The following is a 17692-nucleotide window of genomic DNA, read 5'->3' on the forward strand; positions in this document are numbered from 1 at the left end:
TTTTGGATCCTGTAAGTTGTTTAATTTAAGATATTCCACTATTCTTTCTTTTAATAGTGTTTCCATTATTTTCCCTACTACTGATGTAAGGCTCACTGGTCTGTAGTTACTTGCTTCTTCTTTGCTTCCGCTTTTGTGCAGTGGAACTACATTTGCTTTTCTCCAGTCCTCTGGAACTGCACCTGTATCTAGTGACTCCATGGAGCATCTATGAAAAGACCCATGGGTGGTTGTACCAATCCCTGCATGTCCAGGTGATTGCACCTCAACTGGCTTGTGCGGAAGAAAGGGTTTTGTCTGATATAGAGCCCAGTAAACTGCTCTTATCTCCAGGTTGTTGATCTGGAGAGGGGCCCTCGTGAGCAGTCCACTGACCTTGAAAGGTCTCATAGAAAGTCTCCGCTACCAACCTCTAAAGACTGGCATCTGGTGGTGAAAATGACCAAGTCCTAGATCCAGAAGGGCTGGCCCTTGTCCATATAGCGATGAAGCCACCACATGAAGTGATGTACCATACTCAAGAGAATTAAACTTATATGGCTTGTGATACAGATAGGACTTGTTCCATCTGACCAGAACCTCTAGTGCAGGAGTGGCCAGCCTGTGGCTCTCCAGCTGTTGTGAAACTACACAACCCAGTATTGCTTGCTACAGTTTAAACAGTCTCAATGGTAAAACTGTAGCAAGGCATGCTGTGACTTGGGATTTTACAACAGTTGGAGAGCCACAAGTTGGCCACGCGTTCTCTAGTGCAAAAGACAGGTGGGAAATTGGTATACCACTGGTATCCACCATCTCAAACATGGAGATCAGAGTGCTCAGGGCTGACATGCAAGCATGAATGGACCCCAGGAAAACCCAAATTAGTTTGCGAGGAGAGCCGTATGTCCAATGGAAAGAACCTATTCTGAATAGAGGTGTCCAATTAGGCTAAGTGAAGCATCACCTTGGGAGTGTTACAGAGAATTTCCTCCAACTGAGATCCATCCGTGAGATTGGAGAAGATGCACCATAAAATGGAGATAGTCTAGAAGGACCTTTTTGGTGAATGAGACTGAAGGAGCAGATATCCAAGTAAGATAGTATGAGGAGCTTCTGCTACAAATATTAATTCTTTGGGGACTCCCTACAGTTCACCCTATAACCATAGTTCTAGTGTCCCACATGGATGACTGGGAAATATTTATATAGTTTAACATAATTCCTAATATAAAAAAATATTTACATACAAAATTGAGAGCAAACAAAATCTGTTTGCTAAATTCTTATTTCAAAAGACCTGCAGCAAAGTATCTAGAGAAAGGAAGTAGAAAAACCACTCCACTATGCTTTCTGTTGCTGCTTTGAGAACAGCAATTTCTTATATAACGCAGCATATTCCGTTATGCTTTACAATTGAAAACCGTGATAAAACAAACTGGGTATTAATAAACCGACAGAGGTAGGAGGGATTGCTTGCAAGCTTACAATCAATAGTATATCTATCTTTTGCATGTTTACAACTAGTCAGAGTTTGTGAATAACCGGTAACTGCTTACTTACTCAAACAGCGCATTATGTCCACCAGAACACAGGAATTTCTGTAGCATCAGGTGATACGGATATTTCCGTTCATCAAACAACATGGGAGATGTGAAACCAACAGAACAGATAAAGAATGTCAACCTAAAGGAGGACGAGATTTATAAATAACAGATGTAATATATAAAAAGAAAAAAGTAATAATATTGTACTTTAATATTCTGCCAAGACAACAATTAACACAAGAACACTGAGCTTGACTGAAAAATATCCATAGACGCAGTAAACACTGAGAAATATGTAAAAAGCCTTACGGACCTGAACCTTGGAGTAGGCGTGTAGGGAGGAGGTTGCCATGAAAGGCCTTTGGTAAGTAATTTTGTCAGAGCAGATGCAGTTGATCGAGCAGCTGGTGTAGGAGCTGTGGTGGTGCTAGCTGCGTGGTGACTTCTCCTTTGTCGGACGGGAGAGCCCACACAAAGTTTAACCAAGAGTCCGAAGAGCTCAGCTAAAGCCCGACCTAGCCTTGAGGATGCTGTAATAAAGACACAAAATAAATGGACATCGCATACAAGGTATTGGGATCCTAGGCACACGGGATCAGAAGACAGACAAAGGCATTGTGGAGGTTAGGATCCCAACACCTACATATGCGACACCTTGTAAAAAAAATATCCGTACCACCAGAAATATACAGATGGGCTCCCAATAAAGGACTCCCATGTGGCTCTTTATGGATAAGATTCCGCAGACTGTCTTAATGGTGGGCCACCCAAGATTGGCATTCAAAAGATCAACTTGTGGCACACCAAACAAGATTTTAAAATTGCCCAGGCACACCATCTGACCCCCACACAAAAAAATACATTGGCTCCCACAGGAAAAAAACAAAAACAAACCCATATGTACCCCACAGAACAGAACAAGAAAACACATTGAGCCCCAGATGGACAGAGTACAGTCTAAAAGACTCATCTGCTTGGGGGGGGGGGGGGGGGGGGATTCTCCTAGGGAGCTAGTGGGGAAAGTAAACAGCAACGGACCCAAGCAGCTCTCACCTTGTCTTCTCTAAATCATGTCCTATGCAATCTCTGGGCAGCTTCTTAAGCAAAGAGCACGTGTACCGGGACTGACAGATCACATCATTGTGGAAGAGGGAGCAGCAACAGCATCCCATCAACAAATGATGATTAGTGGAAGAGGAGGGGGAACAGCCAGATCTGGTCTCACTAACATCAGTATGGTCTTATCTGCCCAAGATACAGAGACTGGACTGTAGCAAGAAGAGACCAGTGAATAACAGTTGAACTGGTGGAGGTGGCTGTAAACTGATGTGGACAGCTCTAGCTTTGGTGGCACACTAGTGTGCAGCACCACAGTGGTTGAAAAATACTGCTCTAGATCTTCCTCCCATTGGATGAGGAAGACTGTCTCACTGGCTGAGGTATGAAAAAATGTTCTGCATGAAGGACAAAAGCAGGTCTTTTGGTCTAGCCAGCCGGGAAAGGCACATCCATTTCAAAACTGGTAGACTCATTATCCACTGTACGATTTAAACTTATACTATCACTGTTGCTAACCTGACAGCAGCGGCTTGATCTGTTTAATTCTGGCAGCCATTGCCGGCGTGATCTTCGGTTTACCCTTTGGGTCCGAAGTGCTTGGCTCATCAGTTTCCATTGGAGCCAGGGTGTCCCCATCCAACCCGATACCTTCTAGCAGACCTGTAGTTTCTTCACTGGAAGCTGACGTTTCCACTTCACCATCTGTAATGGACATGGTAAAACCAACACAACACACATGAAACCATAATACAGTTATTTTACTATCAGGCCACATTTCAAACCTTTCTATGTTTAGTTGCTGCCACACAATGGGAGCACCAGCTGATCTCCAAATAAAAATAAAGCCAGATTTAATTATGAAAAGTTATTTTTAGAGGTACACCCTACAAAACCCCACAATATTATGTTTAGGGGCCATAACCTTAAGTATTCTGAAAACCATACCTGCCCTTTTTGCTCCTTGGGGTAATGTACTCGCAGTCTTTTCTTCCTTAGGAGCAAGTTTCTGCATGTCTGCTTGACCAAACTCACACCCAGAGGGCAAACTGTAGTAACAAGAAGCATTGTAAATATTAGAGGAATTACAGAAAAAAAAAATCTTATATAGCGCTTGTTTCTAGGACTTGTGCTTGCAGAATTTATGATTTACTACAAATTAAGCCCGGTGAAGTGAAATAGTGACTGGTGCTCCAGCCAATCAGCTCGTGACATTTTTTATCCCAGCCTGTAAGTAGACATTAAGGAGCTGAACGGCCAGTGATAAAAGCACCAGTGCCACTTCACCGGGCTTAATAAATCTGCCCCAGATTTATAACTATGAGAAAATAAACCAGCTACCAAATATAGGACTGCCAGAAGCAAGCTGAGAATGCAGCATTACTGGAGAGAAAAAAAGTGAACAGTCGTTTGTTCACAGCACGTGCCCTGCATAGGGGTGTAGGTGCAGCACCTATGTGGCACCGCTGATTGGCTGCCTGGGTGCTGCACAGCTCAGTAATTATATGTTCCCCATGTCTGTGTCCCTCATTAGAGTACATCTAGTATATATATATATATCAGTACTGTTACTTGCTACCTAGCTGGCTGTGCAATCACCATGTGGCGCCGCTGAATGGCTACCTGGGTACTGCACAGCTCGGTAAATATGTTCCCCATGTTTGTGTCCCTTATTAGAATGCGTCTTGTGCATATCTTTATGTGTGATGTACATCTGTACTGCCATTGTTGCCTGTTCCTTGTACTGATAACCCTTTGTATTGCAGTATGTGCATTGTTATTTTTAATGTCTGTAAAGAGCGCTATATAAATAAAACTTACTTACTTACTAATTTAGGTGCTGGTTCAGCTATTCCCACACTATTATCATTAAGTTATTTATATAGCAAACACATATTCTGCAGCATTTTACAGACAGAGGGGCAGATGTATTAAGCCTTAGCAAGAGATAAATGCAAGGTTAATAAAGAGATAAACGTCCAATCAGCTCCTTACTGACTTTTTTCAAACACAGCCTGTAACATGGCAGTTCGTAGATGATTGGCTGGAGGTTTAGTTCTCTTTATCACCCTTGCATTTATCGGTCCTTGTGTAGTTTCACGGCGGCAGCCTAAGCTATGTTGTCAGCGTAGCCCAACAGCTGCCAAGCGTAGCCATCGTAGTGTCTCCGCGGCAACCCAGCACAGTTAGCGTAAGCATAGTGCCCCCGTGGCAGCCCTGCGTAGTTTGCAGAGTGTCCCCGTCAGGCAGCGTAGTCACCGTACTGTCCCCGGTGTCCCTGGCAAGCTTAGTGAGCACCTCTCACACAACGCCAGTAACTGCCAGATCCCCTTCACTGGCGGATGATTGGGGAGAGGCTCTCCATCGGCCTGAGACGCACAAGCTTGTGCGTCTCAGTAATTCTTGCGGCACGGTATGGCAACCCTGCCCATGTCCGCTTCAGGGAGACGGGGTTAGGTAGCACGTGTGTCTCGTGCACAAAGGGGGGTGCAGGCGTAAGTCTCATGCACAATAAAGGACGCATTTGCCAGTGCTCCATGTTACATACTGGCAAATGCCTCCTTTTCAAATCCCCACTATCCACGCCAGCCCGACCTGTTCATACTTTTTTCTCATTCATAGGGGACAGGTTTTACACAGGGTATTGGTGGTGAGCTGGAGATTAGGTATCATATGGGTAACTTTTTTTCTCCCAGCAACCCAAGCTATGTCTCCAAAATACTGCACCCCCCAAACACTAGAGGCCCAGTTACATTAACAAGACAGAGTGGAGTAAGAAACAAATCAGCACACATACAAACTAAATCACATGTGGAAAGTGTAAAAGCTTCACAAGGCAGGTAAGTCAGGGTGGCTGCCCTGTGTACACTATAGTTTCTAAGAAAATGTTTAAACAAGAAACTAAATCTTCTCTTCATAGAGAACAAAGTCTTTACACTGGAACGTCCCCAACCCAAAGGGAGGGGATTCTCCTGTGCTGCTCTGAGAAGCAGTCACCCAAACACTGCATCCGTGGAGATGGTGTCAAAAGAATAGAATTGGATAAATGTATGGACAGAGGACTATGTGACCGCTTTAAAAAGCTGCTCAGCAGAAGCACCATGTCTAGCTGCCCAAGAAGTTCTCACTGACTGGGTGGAATAATCATGCACCATGGAACACTCCACTAGTGTTCTCGGTACTTATGTATTATCTCCCATATTAAATGCACCCCATTTTTTCATACCCATCCAACTACGCATGGAGTTGATTTTATATAGTGTGGCGAGCGCAGCGAGCCACCGTGCCCAAAGCGTGGCGAGCGCAGCGAGGGGACGCGGTCTCATAAGAAAAACGGGAGCCCAGATATTACATAAGTACCGTGTTCTCTCTAGGACGTTATAGCAGGGTGCCGCACCCTGCTCCAAAATGTGCCTTGCCCGTTTAGCAGCGCCCTGCTAAAACAGCCGGATCAGACCGGCACTGCTGTCTGGAGAGCTAAGGGGAAGCCCACCTACATAGGTGCCAGGGCCCATCCCATCTCCAACATATACGTTGGCAGGCCAGGCCCACCCCCAATACGGACGGCTGCGGGTCCGGCTCGCCCCAACAGAGACCTCAGTGGACCGGGCTTGCCCACATTAGTGACCACCTTTTCCCTGGCACCCTGCCCTGCTGTGATACTGGAGGGATCATTAATTTACCGATCCTGGCAAAAATCAAACATAGCCAGCTGGCCAAAGTATGCTTCACAGCCAGTTTGGCTAAACCATTTTGCTAACAGGACAAAAGGTGCCCATACACGTTACAATTATTGTATACAATATCACATCTCATTGCATATCGGTTTTGCGATGAGATGAGACCTAGTACAAAAAGTATGTGCAGCACATAAGGAGCCCACACATGCACCGTTGCCGGCGGTGCGATGCTGTACGATGGGGTGCGCGCTACCGCGGCACCTCATCGTACAGTACAAAAAGTATGTGCTGCACATGCTTTTTCTAGCATAGCATCGTATGCACAAGGCATACGATGCAATGCTATGTGTGCTAATTAAGCCCACAACGCACGCCGGGATCGGTGCGTGTGTGGGCTCCAATACTTTTTGTACTAGATCTCATCTGATCTCAACGCAAAACCAAGAAGCGATGAGATACGATATTGTATACAATAATTGTAATGTGTATGGGCACCTAAAGATTCTGACTTACGGAATGCCATTACCCTGTACACATAGATCCAGAGTGCGGACTGCTACAGAGAAGAACATGGAACGAGACGACCCACGATCTGATAGCTTAATCGTCCAAAGGACAGCCTCGTCCGAGTAAAAAAAAAAGTCATGCGACACTTAAATTCATGTCAAAAACTTTTTGGGCGGAGGCGATTGCAAGGTGGAAAAATGGTCTTCTATGTAAGCCAGCGAATGTCCACGGTGCGCAAGGGTGCAATGGGGAATAACTACAGAGCCCGAAGAACCAAAAGACAAAATTCCTTGGAACCATGAAGGAATAAGAGACTGCACACATTGCAGAAAAGTATGTACATCAGCTAACCATGCAATTTGCCACTGGAAGAGTACACAAAAGGCTGAAACCTGTACTTTTAAAGAAGGTCCAGTAAAAAAAGACAGGACTTGCGATAAATGGAAATATCTGGGTTTGAACCTTTTAGTCATACACCAATGCATGTTAAACCTGGTGATACATCCTGGCAGAGGAAGGTTTCTGGGAATTAAGCATAGTACGAATGACTGATAAGGTGAATTCCTTAGCTCTCAGGATGGATGGCTCAAATCCTGCAAGGATTTGAGCCATCAGTCCTGAGAGCTAAGGCATTCACCTTATCAGTTATTCGTACCATGCTTAATTCCCAGAAAGGGTATAGTAAGGGTGGAATCTCCACCATTTAAGGAATAGAGATGATGGCCATCATGAAACCACATGGAGCGCCTGAAATTGCAGTACCTATCTTGCAATGGGAACCTGAGAAAGCATTGGTCACCACTCACACATCAGATATGAGATAAGCACACTGGGGTTCCGTAGGTGGAAGTCCACTCAGTCATGCTACAGGCCTGTTAGTTGGCTTAGAAGGACGACCTCTGCTGGACCAGGTCTATTGTCCTCTGGACTTTGAGCACTTTGTGAAGAAATATGGAACCTAGAAAAAGAACAACCCTTGGCCTAACCCTGCAGATGAAAAAGAGAAAAGTAGAAGCTTGCCACCTGGAGGCTGCCGCAGAAAGTAATCAGTCTGACACCTCTATCGTACCCACAATCTCTGGGCCAAAAGAACCTCCCCCGAAAGAGGGAGAGCATCAGTGGCTTCAAATGTCTGTCGGAATGCTAGATACAAAGCCAGGGGACACTACTCCCTGCCACAGTAGACACCAACATCTTATAGCAGAGGTATTCCCAGTCTCGGACCTCAAGGCAAGGTAACCGTTCAGGTTTTAGAGCAGGGCTTGACAACATTCTTTAAAATCTAGGAGCCAGGGTGAAAATGTAGGAGCCAGATAAACTAATAATAGGGACAGTGTGCGCCCCAAAAATGTACACACACCATAATGCCCATTTATATATACCACACACCATATTGTCCATTACAAATCATACCAAACATCGTAATTTTCATTACATCTAATACCACAGGCCTTAATTACATATTATGCCACATAAGTTCCGCTTACCTACATGCTCGTTGCTATGGGTTTTGTGCTTGATGCCAGGGGCTAACATGCTCTTCCAGGGGTTAATATGCTTGTTGCTATGGGGGTTAACTTGCTCTGCCACTATGGGGGTTAACTTGCTCTGCCACTATGGGGGTTAACTTGCTCTGCCACTATGGGGGTTAACTTGCTCTGCCACTATGGGGGTTAACTTGCTCTGCCACTATGGGGGTTAACTTGCTCTGCCACTATGGGGGTTAACTTGCTCTGCCACTATGGGGGTTAACTTGCTCTGCCACTATGGGGGTTAACTTGCTCTGCCACTATGGGGGTTAACTTGCTCTGCCACTATGGGGGTTAACTTGCTCTGCCACTATGGGGGTTAACTTGCTCTGCCACTATGGGGGTTAACTTGCTCTGCCACTATGGGGGTTAACTTGCTCTGCCACTATGGGGGTTAACTTGCTCTGCCACTATGGGGGTTAACTTGCTCTGCCACTATGGGGGTTAACTTGCTCTGCCACTATGGGGGTTAACTTGCTCTGCCACTATGGGGGTTAACTTGCTCTGCCACTATGGGGGTTAACTTGCTCTGCCACTATGGGGGTTAACTTGCTCTGCCACTATGGGGGTTAACATGCACCCGCTCGTTGAACTGCACCTTGACTATGTAGATGACCAGGTGGTCACTCCGCTGTTGCAGCGCCTCTTTCTCCTGCAGACGGGAGATGCGCGTCGGGCTGAGCAGGGTTATCATGCTGCTGCGCCGGCCGGACTGCCAGGTGGGGGTGGCAACAACGGCCTGGGGAGTGCGAGGGGACAGCCGGCTCGTACACAGCGGCAGCTTCAGGGACCGCAGCGCTCCACATAGACCGCGGCTAATAGTGATGCAAAACCCTGTGAAGGGAGCGGGAGAGCAGGGATAATGGGCACATGAGTTTAAGATCCGAACTGCTGCTGGAGGCCAGGGCAGGCTAAAACCCCCGTCCTCGTATCAGGCTATCTTAAAACTTGCGCCAGATCAGAGCCACTCAGGAGCCAAGCTACCGCTCCTGATTGGCTCCCGAACCGCTCACCACGATGGACCTGCTCTTGCCTCTCTCTGGCTCCTATACAGCCGGTGGGAGTGAAGGAGGGGTTGACAACCGGCGGCACTGCACCACAAGCCCACCTTGCCAAGACCAGGTCGCCAGGGAGCAGAATCTGGTCATTGTGGCGACCGGGGTTTGTCAAGCCCTGTTTTAGAGATATCCATGTTTGAGCACAAGTGACTAAATTAGTACCTCAGTTATTCTGAACTAACCATCTGTGCTGAAGCCCGGTCAACACTCGAACCTGAATTGTTACAGTGCCTGAGGGCAGAGGTTGGGAATGCCAGCCTTATACTCTAGGTTAGAATATTTGTGTTAATGGCTGGCTCACCAAGATAGGAGCTTCACTGCCAGCTCAATAAAAAAAAAAAAAACACACTATAATGGAGGCTGCTTCAATAGGGCTGCAGGGAAGAACCACCTTATGTCAGGACCACCAACTATGCTTTTCCATAATGTGGGGAAACCTTTCCTTTATCTACCAGCTCAATTACTAACTAATCTCTGCTCCAGACCATTGCAAGGACCTCACAAAGCTGATCATCTGCTACAGCTATACATCCCTACAGTAGTTTCTATTTACTTCACCTACAAAGCACCACCAACCTTCACAGACTGCATTTGTTATCTGTAAACACCAATACAACTTTTTATCTGCACCTCTCAGCCTGCAAGTGTTCAAATAGATCACAGAAAACAGCATAGTATGCAGGCCTGAGCCAAATCTTTTACCACAAATATGTCTGACATTATACCATATACCAGTGGTTCCCAAACTGTGTGCCTAGGCACCCTGGTGCCTCAGGACACTTACAGGGGTGCCTTGGGTTGGTGGACCAGGATCAATTCATATTAGTTATGTGCAATGTAACAGGCAAAATCAGTGCTAGTGGCTGCCAATCATAATATATGTGGGCAAACAAGAGCAAATCCTGTCCCTCACAACAGAACTGTGACATATAAACACAATGTACTTAATTTTATATTTTTTCCTAAATTTCTCAATAAGAATCATTGTGCCTAGGGGTGCCTTGAAAACATTTTGATGCTCTAGGGTGCCGTGATTCAAAAAAGTTTGCCATAAACTAAACAATTGAACACAAAAAAAAAGGTACTAAGAAAAACGCTGGGTGCAGTGTCCAGCCCCTAATGGTCGCTGGACCATGCTCCCGCAACCAGCTATTTCCCCCTGCGGCTCCACCGTCAGAGTTTCCTTTTCATCAGCGACCATCTCTGGTCGCTGATGAAAATGGGACACTGAGTACTTTAGTGTGTAGACAGCTTAAAGTAGACCAATAAAAGTAAAACCCACAAAATAGCCTGTAAAGTATTTGTGGGGAAAATAGCAAATCACTTACCTATTAGGGGTACAGAGAGAGAGTAAAACAGTGCTTTCCCACACTAATGAGCAATATAATTGGCTGAGCTTGTTCAACACATTGAGTCCTAACTGAGATCCCCATTGGTTCACAGAAATGGCGCGGATCTCACTCTGGAGGTAACATAGGGAGAGGAGAGTTAGTTCCACAGAAATTAAAGAAGTTCAATATTAATCGATTAAAACGCACAGCTGCCCATTACAAGGTCCAGATTTAAATTCACTAACATGAATTACTTATTGGATTTTTAGGTTTGCAGAAATCCATCAGCTTACCTGTCCCACTCTGCATGTGTGGACAAACATCATGATGTAGGCATGGGCTGCTGTGAGTGCATGAAGCAATGGGGTGGCCTGAGCAGAGAGGGTGGCATCTGCAACATTACCAGCACATGCCAATTCACGCAACAGTACAGATCCACCGGGTGACTCAATGGGGCGATGCAGAGGATCCAGCGAGGAAAGAATAGAGTCCAGCTGAAGGAGCCCTTCTTGGAGAACTTTGGGCTCATGAGATAAAGTCTAAAACAGAGAAAATTTATTTAGTTACATTTCACACATACACAGGTTCATGGCTATGTCCTGGCTTCAGGAACTCTCTAGAACCAGATGTAAGGACTTGGGGGCATCTTCAACTGCCGGTGATGTGTTGCCAGACATCTCACATGTCTCACTATGTGAATGTGTAACACTGTGCTCACTAACGGGAGGAGGGGCTGGTTTTGGAGCTGCTAAATCTAGAAGGTGCTCATCCCTTCTTTTGGGAAAGGATTATAGAGCAGATAAAGGGCTGCACTGAGGAATATCGTTTGTGCAAAGGTGGCCACACTTACGCGATTTTATACAATTTAACCCGATTCCGACATATCGAGCTGAAAAATCAGGTGAACAGCGTCAAAATCTTATGTGTTTGACATCGCATCCCGTGCACATGGAATCGGTTCTGGAGACTGCCGCATATACCTAGCATTTTTATGTTCTGAAACCTAAACTTTTCTTTCCAATTAGATTTAAATGCATTGCTTCAAAGTAACATCTTTAACAGTCCCATGTAAACACTTACTAAGATAGACTTGCACACTCCAGCAACAGCTTGGCAGGCAGCAGAGGTAGGGAAGTCAATAGGTAGGTTAGGAAGGCCCAGGATAGTGACCAGAGGTAGCAGACCCTTTTGACTCACAAACTCCTGACAATGATCATCTGTTGTGTTGTTGCTCAGTATTGATTCTACAAATTTCATCTGTGAAAGAATGACGCATATTAAATAGAAATTAATTCAGTATGCTACTGAAAAAAGATAAATAGCACTGGGAGTCCTTTAAACCAGTCACTACCCTTTTACACTTAACAGTTCTACCCAGTAACTTGTACAGTGTGAAAGGGTGAACCAGGGCCTTAAATCCCAGGTTGCAGACCGTGGTTTTCACCAGGGTCGTTGACCCGGATTGATCCTTTGACACTTAAAAAACCAGTGTAATTCAGCAAATTACCAAATTGACATTTTTAGCCCAGTAATTTGCTGCTCAGATTGAAAGGGGGGTCAGACTGCACCCCACAAAATTACGGTTTTCATGTCTAAAAGACAGAAACAAGAACTTAAATCTAGTGATATAGGTCACATTCCTGTTTTTCAAATACTCAAATCTTTCAAGGAGTCCCAGACTCCTGGAAGAGTAGGTGCCCCACCCCCTTTAAAATTGGCGAGTCTAGACTTAATGCAATTCTCAAGAAATTGCATCACCTCAACACCAGCTTAGGCCAGGGCATAATGATGGGAAATACCTGCTAAGCGGTCAAGTGATCGGATGCACGTCTTCCAGGAGAAAAAAGGTAAATATATGACTCAAGAAAAAGAATGTATTAGACAAGTGGTTAGGCTTACAACATGGTATAACTTGGCCACTTTGGAACGAGGACACTCTCCTTTCTGAACCACTATTAGACGCCTTCCCTTTCTTACTCAACCACTATATAGAAAAAGTGATATATGTTCTGCATGTGTCCAGAATATGATGCAAATGTGTCTGTCGAGATATTGTGACGTGCCATTCTGTCTTCTATTGTATTATTATATTGTTTTAGGTCATCCTAGATGTACCATGTCACTCTTTTCAATAAAAATAAATAAATTATATATAAATATATATATAGCAAATCAATATATTAAAGCAAACATCTGAGGTGAATAGTCCTGTATTAGCCTTGTGAAAAACAATATCCAAGTGGCTGACAGACAATGGGACGTAGTCAGTGTGTGCCTATCTTTCAGATAGTCGAAAATATTGGCACTCAGATTGAAATCAGTCAAATGTAAATTCGACCTATTCTTGTCGATCAGACATCTGTCTGGCTGACTGAAATTTTCAGACTGTCAGAAAACACGTGATCGGTGAAAAACTCGCTTCTTTGTCAAAAACGGCCGCAGATACATCAATTTAGCGTCAGTGTTCGACAGTGCGGATTCGTCTTCTAACAAAGTTGGGTGACAATGGGGCCAAACAATGGCTACATTGAATAGGTAAGTGCTGAATTTCCCACATAGTCAAGGTCAACACAAAAAGATAGACACAGACAAGGTCAACATTGACAAGAGCAAAATGTAGACATGTTAAAGTTTGATACATGAAAAGGTGGAAATGATTTTTTAAGGAATTTTTTTTTTATTCTTTTTTTTTTTTACTATTTTTTATACTTTACCATCTACATGGACTAGGATTGGGAACTCCACCAGGCATGAAGCATGAGCGCAACAAGCCATTAGAGGGGACGCAGTACACTAATTAATGGCTTGTGTGCTCAGTTGTCTGCATATACACCCCCCCCCCCCCCCACACACACACACAAAAATTGGACATATCGGCATGCGTCAACCCTTTGTCAATGTTCTGCATTTCAACCTAGACCTGTGATAGTTAACCTTCACACTACAGCTGTTGTTGAACTTGTAGCCATCACCGACAGACATAAACTGAGTTAATCCACACCCATGTAAAAAAGCTTGTAAAAGGGGTTATTTTAGCTGGTAGTGCAGCATTAATACCGGGCACATCACTATCATTTACCTCACTGTAAATTGCAACAGTTTTATGGGGGCATTCAGACTGCCGGAACGTCCCGACAGTCGGAATCCCAGGCAGTTTTCGCACAGGTCAACAGTAACGGGGCAGTCTGAATTAATTGTTCCAGCTGTGGTGTCTCGGAAAGCGGGCGTGCTGGTGAAAACGGCCACTGATTGCCAAAAAACAGATGTTTTTGACAAAGTACTTGTTTTAAAGTCTGATCTGTTTTGTCATAATCCGCCTTCAATGCGGTCAGAAAAAGCACCACTGAATAGGCGGGGCTGCTAGTTCCCCTGTCGGAAATAGCAGCTGGGATTATATACCGCCCTAAGCACCAAGAGCAGAAGAAAGCCACAATCTGCAGTGAGAACTGCAAACCATTTACAGTCTGTGGGGTGAATTTATGAAGCTTAGAGAAGTGTTATCTATCCCCATAAAGAACGTTATGAGCAAGGTGATAATGGTTTAGCCAATCAGCTACAATATGTAAATTGACAGGTAAGAGCTGATTGGCTGAACCATTATCACCTTGCTCATAACGTTCTTTATGGGGATAGATAACACTTCTCCAAGCTTCATAAATTCACCCCTAAAAACCTTAGCTCCACCTGAAACAATGCAGAGAGGCTAGAAACTCGTCCACCCCCCGGGAAAGATCGCTCAGACTGTCGAAAATCATTCAGTGTGTATGGACCTTTAAGGAAAGATGCTAGGTCTAAATGCATAGTTCTAGAAAGGTATTAAGTAACCAGTGCATGCAGAAACATTTTGCACCTGTTAAAGTAAAGTGGGATCATCCATTAACTGGACCTATATATGGAAATGTGTCTGATTTCAATTAATTGCTATATAATATATACTGTTACTTTAAAAAGAAATCTCTCTAGTTGGCTACAAAACCTGTTGAATGTGACCACGCGTCTTTATAATTTGTTATAGAAAATAAAGACTCTGGTATTATGTACTTACCATAATATGCCTTCCTCATAATCCACCTGGGGGACACTGTGGTATTGACTGGGGGTTAGAGGGCTGACACAAGAACATAGGCACTACAGAGACTCCGGCATGTCTAAACCCTTCTATCTCACTTGAGTTTTCACACAATAAAAAGGCAGGAAGGAATAAATACAACTCTTGAAACAACAAAAACCAACCAGAACATAGAACACAACACAGGGAGGCATCAGTGCCCCCCAGATGGATTACGAGGAAGGGATTTTCAACTAAATACAAAAAAAAACCTATTTTTATCTTGCATCTAATTTGGGAGATCCTGCAGTACTAACTGCGGGACTTCAGAAAGCAAGCAAACCATGGCCTGGAAAAGCTCCCCCCTAGGTGAGTAAACTGACATTGCGTCAGAACTGGGAATTGCCAAAAAGGCAAGCGAAGAAAGTGAGCTTTCACTTACAAGTAGCCTATGTTCTAATTTTGGGCATTTCAGGAACAAAGAGGAATGCTCATGTACGCTTAAATTCTGGGTCAATGTCCTCTGATCTTGACAGAAACTGCAGACTAGATGGGCCAATGGGTTCTTCTCTGCTGTCACATTCTATATTTCTACATCTGATAAAGCAAGGTATGGTGTTCTGTACTATGCTCTCCTAGCCGTAGAGCAGATGCCAGTTTCGGCCAAGAAGGTACTTATGTATTATCTGGGCTCCCATGTTAAATGCACCCCATTTTTTCATACCCCTACTATCCAATTACGCATGGAGTTGATTTTATATAGTGTGGCGAGCGCAGCGAGCCACCGTGCCCGAAGCGTGGCGAGCGCAGCGAGCCCCGCGAGGGTACGCGGTGTCATAAGAAAAACGGGAGCCCAGATATTACATAAGTACCGCCAAGAATCTATTGCCTTTTTGACCCAGCCAACAGCTATAATAGGACTTGAGCCCAGTACATACGGGGCAATTTCAGCCATTATCGCCGGGGATATGGTCCCTGAGCGACCATATCCCTAAGTTTACTGGGCGACTGTCACCGGGAGTGTGCTCCGGCGACCAGCCCTGGGGTGGTCGCTGGTCGGAGCATGCTTGTGCGACCAGCGGCTTCCAATTGATCTGCTGTTTCCCCCTGCGGCTTCTCCCGGCAGTGTCTGCTTCTCATCAGCAACCATCTCTGGTCGCTGATGAAAACGGGACACTGAGCAATATATTGCACAGTGTGTATGGAGCTTAAGAACAGATTTAAGAATGGCCTAACTATCCATCCGACCCCTTAACATGACTGCATACAAAGTAGGAATAACTTTGACTAAAATGGTTATTAGAGCAGGGTATGACCTACCAAACCGTGGTGTTTGGGATGTGAAACAGGTTTAAGCCATGCCTCTTACAAAATATCAGCAGTGGTCAGATAAAGCAGACCACTGCTTCTTTTCCCACTTTAATAAGAACTGAGAAAATGTTGCTTCTAGAATACTTAGGGTCTGGCATACGTCAAAGAAAAAGTCTGCATATAGTCTCTGATGGAACAGTGCAGGAAGAAACATACAAACACGAAAGCAACGTGCGCTCTGCATAAATTTCAACTGAAATAGTGCAGATGTAATCACAGTGTAATATATAACAACCAATAGTATAGGCAAGCTTAACCTGGCCAAGCAGAACTAGAATCGTGCAGGAATATGACCAAAGAAATCCTGTTATATAACAGATTGAGTTGTTTATACACTTTTGCAGTTAAGTACTAAAGACTATAACCTGGTAATTTAAGTAACCTATAGACAGCGAACAAAGCTATCAGAACAAGTCACTGTTCATAATCCTCACAGATACAAAGGTTATAAATCCCACAGAAGCTATGCAAACAGCCAAGCCACAGATTGCCGCTGAATACTTGCAACTCCAATGAGCCCCTCAATGTTTCATTTTGCTAAGATGCTCACCAATGAGGGATGGGGGGGGGGGTTGCCACACAGAGTGCAGCACTGAGAGAGGACACAATTGGCCCTATTTAGTCCCAAAACTTCTACCCGTGACTCGATTTGTCTCACATCTGGTCACTGGAATCACCGTGAACGGCGCCATGTAACCGTGTGTGTGTAGCAGCCTAAAAGTAGGCTGTGGCTGCAACTACTGGTGTGTATATTACTTTAAGGTAGAGTCCTAGATGCTATAACTAGGGACGCTAGGACCCCATCAGGAGCTGGGAGCAGAGCAGGCGGAGAGGTCATACCCAGCTCTAAGCCCCACCCCTGGGGGGTTAGGGCAGGAATCCAACTAAGAGAATTGCGCCAGTCCTCTAACCCACAGCAAGTTCTGTATTGTCCCACAAATTAAATGCAAGAGAAAAAGCAAAAAAGGTTCAAATAAAATCTGTATGGTTTATTGATGAATCTTGCAGATACTCCACTGTAGAAAATATTTTATTTAGGGTTGACAATCTGAAAGGTAAATGAAAGATTACTTTAATGAAAAGATGGGGGAATAGGTGTAATTACCATCAAACTCACCACATTGAGAATATAATCCATGAGGGGGATTGGTATTCTTTCCTCTGTTCCCACCACACTAGAAAAGAAAGACACTATTACAAATGAAATTGAACGTGAAATAGAACAGGGGACACATACCTGGACACAAAGTATCTGATATTACAACTATTATCTTATTCTACTGCACTATACATCCATGACATGCAGCGGGAGAGTTAGTAGGTGGAGCGAGCATGTGTGCACTGTGCAAGCCTTCACTGCAACCAGAAGACACTACATTGGCCATATAGTCATCAGGTCAGACTTCCTTGGCTGGTTAATGTAATAGATGTATGTATCCTGTACATAGCAGAAGGGGTGCAGGAAAAGAGAAAAGGGCAGGGGGTGGGGGGTATATATTATATGTAACATAAATAGCCAAGTATGGGTTTCTGTGTATATCAGTATATATAAGTTGCCGTGGGTGCAGTATTTTGTTTACAAATAA

At 44.5% G+C, this 17692-nt stretch overlaps 1 protein-coding gene across 29 annotated transcripts in view; it reads right to left on the bottom strand.

Moving 5' to 3' along the window:
* Positions 1 to 17692, bottom strand: part of HUWE1 (HECT, UBA and WWE domain containing E3 ubiquitin protein ligase 1) — a 123938-nt gene that overhangs the window by 54139 nt on the left and 52107 nt on the right. For 18 of the 29 annotated variants that reach the window (XM_083158916.1, XM_083158924.1, XM_083158918.1 and 15 more), the window contains exons 24-31: positions 17212 to 17281; positions 11768 to 11944; positions 10981 to 11226; positions 10685 to 10818; positions 3531 to 3631; positions 3102 to 3287; positions 1840 to 2056; positions 1543 to 1665 (exon numbers count right to left, since the gene is read on the bottom strand). In XM_083158916.1, the coding sequence (XP_083015042.1) occupies positions 1543 to 1665; positions 1840 to 2056; positions 3102 to 3287; positions 3531 to 3631; positions 10685 to 10818; positions 10981 to 11226; positions 11768 to 11944; positions 17212 to 17281 (1254 nt within the window). The remainder of the gene's footprint in view (positions 1 to 1542; positions 1666 to 1839; positions 2057 to 3101; positions 3288 to 3530; positions 3632 to 10684; positions 10819 to 10980; positions 11227 to 11767; positions 11945 to 17211; positions 17282 to 17692) is intronic. The other 11 variants (XM_083158937.1, XM_083158934.1, XM_083158936.1 and 8 more) reach the window with 1 other exon arrangement.

The sequence above is a fragment of the Crinia signifera genome, chromosome 9 (genome assembly GCF_055691185.1).
Source record: "Crinia signifera chromosome 9, ASM5569118v1, whole genome shotgun sequence".
NCBI lineage: Eukaryota > Metazoa > Chordata > Amphibia > Anura > Myobatrachidae > Crinia > Crinia signifera.